This window comes from Octopus bimaculoides, chromosome 30 (genome assembly GCF_001194135.2).
Source record: "Octopus bimaculoides isolate UCB-OBI-ISO-001 chromosome 30, ASM119413v2, whole genome shotgun sequence".
Classification (NCBI taxonomy): Eukaryota; Metazoa; Mollusca; class Cephalopoda; order Octopoda; family Octopodidae; genus Octopus; species Octopus bimaculoides.
Genome location: NC_069010.1, coordinates 8,325,203 through 8,333,983, shown reverse-complemented (window position 1 = coordinate 8,333,983; position 8,781 = coordinate 8,325,203). Strand labels below are relative to the sequence as shown.

The 8,781-nt window shown below is 39.6% G+C and overlaps 1 protein-coding gene across 1 annotated transcript in view; it reads right to left on the bottom strand.

The window, feature by feature from the left end:
- The window catches only part of LOC106873649 (ataxin-2-like protein), a gene marked incomplete at its 3' end in the record, with an annotated part of 63,797 nt that overhangs the window by 7,546 nt on the left and 47,470 nt on the right, over positions 1-8,781 (bottom strand). The window contains exons 15-17 of the mRNA XM_052978125.1: positions 7,923-7,986; positions 7,102-7,294; positions 6,287-6,435 (exon numbers count right to left, since the gene is read on the bottom strand). Of these exons, the coding sequence (XP_052834085.1) occupies positions 6,287-6,435; positions 7,102-7,294; positions 7,923-7,986 (406 nt within the window). The remainder of the gene's footprint in view (positions 1-6,286; positions 6,436-7,101; positions 7,295-7,922; positions 7,987-8,781) is intronic.

Here is an 8,781-nt window from a genome sequence, read left to right as displayed (position 1 = left end):
GATTCTGTCAGCTCACCGCCTTAATAATAATAATAATAATAATTCTAATTTTTGTATAAGGGCCAGCAATCTTGAAGGGGGAGAGAAAAATTTAAATACATTTACTCCAGTACTTGACTGCTACTCACTTCAGTGACCCCACAAAAAAGATGAAAGGCAAAGTTCAAATATTGCTGAGGTTGACTTTGCGCTTCATCTTTTCGGTGGGGGGGTTGATAAAACAAGTACCAGTTGAGCACGGGGCCCAGAGGAAATGCTTCTAAGCATTTTGTCTGATACACGAACGATTCTGTCAGTTCACCGCCTTGATAATATTAAGAATGGTTTCAAATTTTGGTGCAAGACCTGGAGTTTTGAAAGGGCCAGAGGAAATGCCGCTAAGCATTTTGTCTGACAAGCTAATGATTCTGGTGGCTCACCATCTTAATAATAATAATAATCATCATTAGCATCGTTAATAAACAACACACAAATATGAAAACACAAAAAAAAGAAGCTAAATTGATATTTTTTTTTTTAGCTTCACAAAAAAAGAAAAACAAAATGAGAAAAAAAGAAAACGTCAAAGCTATGACAAAGTTACAATATATACCAGGGACACTTGAAGCATATTTTCTTTACATGGGGTACATTCAAGATTTCTTTTTGTTTAAGTACTTGTTTCATCAGGATAGAAGGTAGTGCCCTTGAGCCTTAAAGGGGGCTCCAAAATTGGTGGTTGGGAAGAACTAGGAACCTGGCTTGAGATCATGCAGCAGAGCGGGAGTGATGGTAATGCTTATCAAACCAGGTCGATGGATTACAATCACTGCCCGAGCAGGAAACAGTGGGGTTTGAACTCAGAACACACAAAGAGCTGAAACGAATGCCATGAAACACCCTGTCTGATGCTCTTGCAATTTTACCAGTCTGCCATCCAACAGCAGGTACTTTATCAATTTGAGAAGGAATGAAAGGTCAGAGCTGACCTTGGTGGCATTTTGAAGTCAAAGCAACCAGAAGCTGGATTAAATATTGCAACACAGTGTAATTTGTGGTCCTACCTTCTTCACTAGTTGTTCTCATTGTCAGTTAGGCCGTGTGTTTTGAAAATAACCACACCTAGACTTGTCTGAGTTTCCACTGAACTCAGAGATGTGCACCCAGTAAATCAATATTGTGAAAGTGGTACAGGATATTATGAATCAATGTATATAATAAATATTCGTTGATTGATACTATTAAGGCCTGTGAATAAAAGAGAGAGACGAGAAATTACTGTATGGGGTTAAACGACCAATCCCATACAAATCTTGAAATAGCTCTTGAGGGGACTGACAAAGTAGTATTATAAATTATCCACTGTAGGACCGACTAGAAGAATTGCTAGGGAAACAAGACCAAAACAAAAGAAAACAAAAGGCTGATATATGATATGAGAGTTGTAAAGAAAACAGAGACAAAGAAATTGTGAAAAGGCTTAAAACTGGGGTCGCAGAATGTTGTGACAATATTAAGAAAAGACCTCTACAAGGCAGATGTATGAAAGGGACAGATAAAGGGCAAAGGGGACACAGGAAATTCATAACACTGACTGAGATGGAAGCATTCTTGATTGCAGTATAGGATCAAAGCCTCCACATCACAAAGCACCGAAAGTATGTAAATGAAACAAAATACATTAACTGCGGAAGAAGTTGAAATGAATAAACAGTAAACCACATTGCTGACTTTGGCTGCCTAGTTTTAACCAAGAATACAATCTACAGACCTGGCAGGGTTGGGACTTACACTGGAAGCTATGGCAGCATTATGAAATACCAACAGGGAAAGATAAAGATATATATGTCAGGAAAAGTCAGAGAGAGAATGGCAAAGCAACCATACTCTGGGATATACTACACACAGAGACAGGGAGAGAATGATAACAATCGACCAGATATTGTTATCAAGGATCACCAAGAAGAGAAATAATTCCTAACTGACATATCAATCTCAATAGATGATAATGTATCTCTAAAACCAATGGAGAAAATTATCTAAATATAAAGATCTGGAAATGGAGGTAACCAGAAAGCAGGGATTGGAAACTGGCAACAGTCCCTATATTAAGTGGTGCTTAGGGAATGATTAGAACACATGCAGAAAAAATACAGGGTTTACATAAACACACAACACAAGAAATAATATTAGTAGGCATTGAGTACATAGAAGAGTAGTAGTAGTAGTAATCCTTTCTATCATTGGCACAAGGCCTGAAATTTGGGGGGAAGGGGTAAAGTTGATCATATTGATCCCAGTGCATAACTGGTACTTATTTCATCAACCTTGAAAGGGTGAACGGCAAAGTTGACCACAGCAGAACTTGAACCCAGAATGAAATGCTCGTTGAGATGTTCTGTGCTTCTTTCAATTAATTTTAAATATTACAAAGAATTTAGTAAAATAACTTAGTTATTAGCCAGTGTTAGGAACATAAATTGTGACTAAAGTTTGGCGGAAGATTTGAATTCTGAACTTAAGAAAACAAAACATTTCTACTATAGATCCAGAGCTGGTTTCAGCTGGGTTGGTATCAAAAGGGTTAAACCAATGGTTCCTAACTGGGGGCCACATGACCCTTGGGGCTTCATATAAGATTGTTGTCAAAATTTGTGCGCAATAAATTGGTTATAATTCTACAAGACACAAAGAATCTTTATTTTTTTTAATGCAATTCCTCTAATGATATTTATTTATAAGCATATAAGATTTTCTAAGTATCAAATTGTTATAAAGGACCATTGGAGTAAAATAAGAATGAAAGGGGTCTGTAGGTAAAAAGTGGTCGAGAACAACTTTTTAAACAAGGTACAATTGCTTTTTGTTGGGGTTAATCTCTCTTTAAAATGGAAAAGCTTTATTAATCTGGCTTTACAAATGTTATTTCCACCATCTGCAGCTTCTTCCATCACACACACACAAATCATCATCATCATCATCGTTTAACGTCCGCTTTCCATGCTAGCATGGGTTGGATGATTTGACTGAGGACTGGTGAAACCAGATGGCAACACCAGGCTCCAATCTGATTAGGCAGAGTTTCTACAGCTGGATGTTACAATTAAATGTAAGCTTAAAGCACAAACCCGAACAAAATCATGCTGACCCCTTTCAAGAGGGGACTTAAAAAAAAAAAAAAAAAAAAATTCAACTTCCTTAATATAAAAAGATGATTCTGAAAAATGCACACACACACACACAGACACATGTATACTTGCACACATACATAATATAATATATAGGAGCACTCCGTCGGTTACGACAACAAGGGTCTCAGCTGATCTGATCAACGGAACAGCCTGCTCGTGAAATTAGCGTGCAAGTGGCTGAGCACTCCACAGATACGTGTACCCCTAACGTAGTACTCAAGGAGATTCAGCATGACAGTTCCACTGCATGGCATCTTGGGCAAGTGTCTTTCTTCTATAGCTTCGGGCTGACCAAAGCCTTGTGAGTAGATTTGGTAGATGGAAACTGAAAGATGCAAAGCAGAAGGACTGAACCCGAGTCCATGTGGTTGTAAAGCCAACTTCTTAACCACACAGCCATGTTTGGTTTATGTCAAAAAGGACGCAGTGGTGTTATGAAAATGTTGACATCTCACAAGTTACTTTGCCAAATATGCAAATCCAAAGAAAGAAAAAAAAAAAAAAGATTGTATACCATATTTTCGCTGGCAACTTTACATTTCCCACCCAGTTGCTACCCGAGACAGACAAAGCACAGACAAAACAGACTAAAAACCAAACAATAGAAATAAATAAAAATTTAAAATAAATAAAAAAACAAAGCAAAAAAGTTTTTAACAATAAAAAATTCACACGCAAAATAAAAGAAATAATAATAAAAATGTAATGAAGCATGCATGAAGTATATGTTTTAGTAAAGCCAGTCTATTAGCGCATGCGTAACACACCCTCTGGTTGGCCGTTAATTTGATGGGAGATAACGATCTCCTCAATTAAGAAATATGAAATTGAAATCAAGGAATATGAAAAGATGCAAAGACTCCATACACAGGAAATATATATATTCTTTGTTTTCTTAAATATATCATCTACGGTGAAGTTCTTGCTATTTCTAGTTAGTGGTAATCAATTCTGTTAATGATTTTAAGAATTGCTAACTAACGAAGGTTTGAGAGAGAATATTTGTAATTACTCCTCCACTGCCTCAGACAAACACTAGAGCAATATCTGCCCTAATACGATCTCCCCACAATACCAGCCTCCTTTCACACAGTAGCACCATAAGCTCCTTACAAACAACAGTAATACACACACACACGTACATATATACACACACATATACATATATATATATATACACATATAGATATACATATATACACATACACATATATATATATATATATATATATATATATATACACACACATACAGATATACATACACACACACATATACAAACACATACATACACACACACACACACACACACACACACAATAGGTTTCTTTCAATTCCAGTTTCACCAAACCCACTCACAAGGCTTTCTTTGGGCCCCTAAGGTGGGACTGGAAAGCAAGCTTCTCAACCATACAGCCAGGGGCCTGCACCATCATAACACCACCAAATTCTAACTCACCACCCACGGTTATACCCACTACGGAGCTCAAAAAAAAAAACAAAAAAAAACGGAGACAAGAGAAAAATCCAAGTTCATTGAATAAACAACAACAAACAAACAAACACGAAGTCTTTTGGAAAAAAAAAAACTAAAACAAAAGCTAAACTTTATTTCTCATTGAAAAGAATTCTTAGTTCCTGTTTTATCACCCTTAAACAACACTATTTGAAATGTGGTTATGCATGGTTCAAGACTCAGGAACAGTTGTTGTGGTCCAGGCATTTAAGAGTTAAAATATCTGCTGTTAATACAAAACTAGAATTTTGCTGATCTATTTGTATCCAGCTAAGGGGGTTATTTTTCTTCTGTTCAATATTCGCTAAGTGTTTCAGCTGCCATTACAAGCCTCTAAATGCCTATGTGTATTTAAACACCCCATTTCAGAATCAAGTATATTTAACCCTTCACCATTCAGATTGTTTAAGCTTATTTTATTCAAATGGTTTTGAATTTGGTGTCAGAGGCTGGAAGTGGTCAGTTTAAATGCAAAACAAACAACATTTGGGCTGGATGAGGCCAGATTAAATGCTAAGAAGTGTGTTTAAACTTCCATTTCAAAGCTAATCATTATCGGACCTTTTACCATTCAACATTCAGATAAACCCTGTCAAATGTAATCCTTATTTATTCCCATTGCTTTCAGTTAATCAGGTATTGCCTTGTAACACTGAGATTTTCATGAAGTGGTTGTTTATATTTAGAATGACATTGTACGGAAGGTGTGAGAAGCTGGATCTGGTTGGTTGGTTGGAAGGAACATAAAACAGTTGGAATATTTTGGCCGGTTATGGCCAGTTTGAATACTAAACTGGTTAATTTCCCGTTTAAATACAAACGTGCATGAAATGCTATTTCAGAATCTAACAACATATCACTCTTCCATTTAAAGACTTCCATTCCAAACTCAAATACTTGTCGGGTTTTCTCAAGCACGACAGATTCTTTTTCTACTCTAGGCACAAGGCTTGAAATTTATGGGGAGGGGGGAGGGGGCAGTTGATTAGATCGACCCCCAGTATGCAATAGTATTTAATTTATTCAATCCTGAAAGGATGAAAGGCAAAGTTGATCTCGGTGGTCAAGCACAACATATCGCCAAAGGCCTTGGTCACTAGTCCTTGCCTCTGTGAGGCCTAAAGTTCGATGATCACGGTTCACCACCTTGTCCCATGTCTTCCTGGGTTTAACCCATGAAGTGCTGGGATTTGCACTTACATAGCATGGACTGCTGAGCACATTTTATGAAAACGAGACTGCCATGCACACATAAAAACACAAAGAATAGTTAAAATATCTTCTCAGTATATAATGGTGGCAAGTTTTACATCATCTGAAAAGTCATTAGTTGAACAATTAGTCCTCTTGCATTCTGGTGGATACTGGAGCGTTTGAGTGACATAAGACCCCCAGCAAACGCCCATAAATTAAATGCATCTATCTGGGCCACAGTTGTGGCCTGTCGACCTGTGCCTGACAGCCATAATCGTGGCCTGTTGCACTTTGTCTTATCTGAAATTTAGCCTTTTTTTGTGTTCGGCCTTATCGCCCAAAACCAAAGTATTAAATATGTGCATATATAAACAAAAAAAAAATACGTGTATAAATGTATACCTACCTGAGTGTACGGCGTGTGCGTGGGCTGCGGAAGTTGGTAGTAAGGGAAATACGGTGCGGGGATGTTGGTTTGAGCCAGAAGTGGGGGCCCCGTGGCAGCGGCGGCTGCGGCCTGAGCAGTATAGTCATGCCGAGGAACAGGCACGATCGCTGAAAAAGAAAGAAAAAGAGGGGGTAAATATCTTGACAACAACAACAACAAGACAACTCGTTCACCTGTTTCTGCCTCTCTGTCACACTATAATCTATCATCATGTGACACAAGATCCCCACCTCTATAGCAAGACACCTGGTTCTGTCTCTCTGACTCACTATAATCTTTCATCATGACACAAGATTACCTCCTCTCCCAAAATTCCTTGTCTTTTAAGTTACTTGGTGACCATGTCAGTGCCACATAAAAAGCATCCAGTTCACACTGTGAAGTGGTTGGCATGTGGAAGGGCATCCAGCTGTAAAAACCATGCCAGAACTGACCTCACCTGTTCTGGTGCCACGTAAAAAGCACTGAGTCCACTCTACAGGATGGTTGGAGTTAAGAGGGGCATCCAGCTGTAAAAACCACGCCCAAACAAGCGCAGTAGCGCGGTGTAGTCTTCTACCTGCCTGGCCCCTGTCAAACCGTCCAAATCATACCAGCATGGAAGGCAGACACTAAATGATGATGGCGATGAAAGGGAACGGTTTCTCTTCATAATCTGAGAATGAGGTGAGGCAGGGAGAAGCAGAGAATCATAAACAGAAGTAACATTTACACACACAGACTATCAACAGACCAAGTCGCACATTTAAATCAAAATTCAAGGAAGGAATTACCACGTTTTGCTGCGTTGAACCTGTTATTCTGGTTGGTAGCCTGCTGCGGTGTGGCAGTAGGCATGGACATAACACTGGGTACAATGTACTGGGTGTAGAGCTGTTGCCCTTGCATAGCTGATGGCATCGAAGGTAACGGCACAGGACTTTGAGTTTGAGGCCGTGGTGGCGTTGGGGTCTGCACACAGTGTTTCTGAAAACAAGAAAAATCAAACAAACAAATTACATAAATAAACCAATAATAATTCTAATTTTGGCACAAGGCCAGTAATTTTGTGGGGGGGGGGAGAGAGAAAGAGCAGGTCAATAATACCCGATATGCTGTCTACGTCTAGTTTGCTAGTGGAGACGCAATGGCCCAGTGGTTAAGGTAGCGGACTCGCGGTTTTGATTCCCAGACCGGGTGCTGTGAGTGTTTATTGAGCGAAAACACCTAAAGCTCCACGAGGCTCCGGCAGGGGATGGTGGTGAACCCTGCTGTACTCTTCCACCACAACTTTCTCTCACTCTTACTTCCTGTTTCTGTTGTGCCTGTAATTCAAAGGGTCAGCCTTGTCACACACTGTGTCACGCTGAATATCCCCCGAGAACTACGTTAAGGGTACACGTGTCTGTGGAGTGCTCAGCGACTTGCACGTTAATTTCACGAGCAGGCTGTTCCGTTGATCGGATCAACTGGAACCCTCGACGTCGCAAGCGACGGAGTGCCGACAACAACAACTAGTTTGCTAGCATCTTTATAGCTTGTACAAAGGAGTGTGTAGGGAAGGAATTAACAATAGGAAGTGAAAAAAATAAATAAAAACAAAATTAAAACATACCTGTGGGTAACTCTTGGGATTAAATTCCTTTGCATTCGGGTTTAAGGTAGAATTTTTGACTTTTCTGAAAGAAAAATAAAGAACATTAAGTGGAATTACAAGCATTATCATCATCATGTAAACCATTAGTATTCACATTGTTTTGAATTATCTTCTTCATCATCATCATCGTCGTCGTTTAACGTCTGCTTTCCATGCTAGCATGGGTTGGACGATTTGACTGAGGACTGGCGAAAACCGGATGGCTACACCAGGCTCCAATCTGATCTGGCAAAGTTTCTACAGCTGGATGCCCTTCCTAACGCCAACCACTCTGAGAGTGTAGTGGGTGCCTTTTTACGTGCCACCGGCCACGATATTCTCATGAGGTGAGATTGCTTAGTTTTAGAAAGATATTGTACGACAGGTGCAAGAGTCCAGATCTGGCCAGTTTGAATGTTAAAGGGTTAACATTCATTCTCCATGCTGGCAGGTGATGGACGGTTTCAGAGATGCCCAGAGGACTGCACCAAAACCCACTGTCTGCTTCAGCAAGGTCCTTAATGCTTGATACCCTTCCTAATGCTACACACCTTGCAGTGTACTGGCTGCTGTTTTATGTCTTAGTAAGGAGAGATGGCTGCGCCCATGATTTTTCTCTTCCTAGGAAAAAAGTGGTTCTAAACCAGTGGCCATATGACCCTTGAGGGTCTACGTAAGATTTTGCTGTTTAAATTATGTTGGTTATACTTCCACCAACACACAAAATATTTTCATCTTTTATAGGCGCAGGAGTGGCTGTGTGGTAAAGTAGCTTGCTTACCAACTACATGGTTCCGGGTTCAGTCCCACTGCGTTCTGAACCCATTTCGGCCAAAAG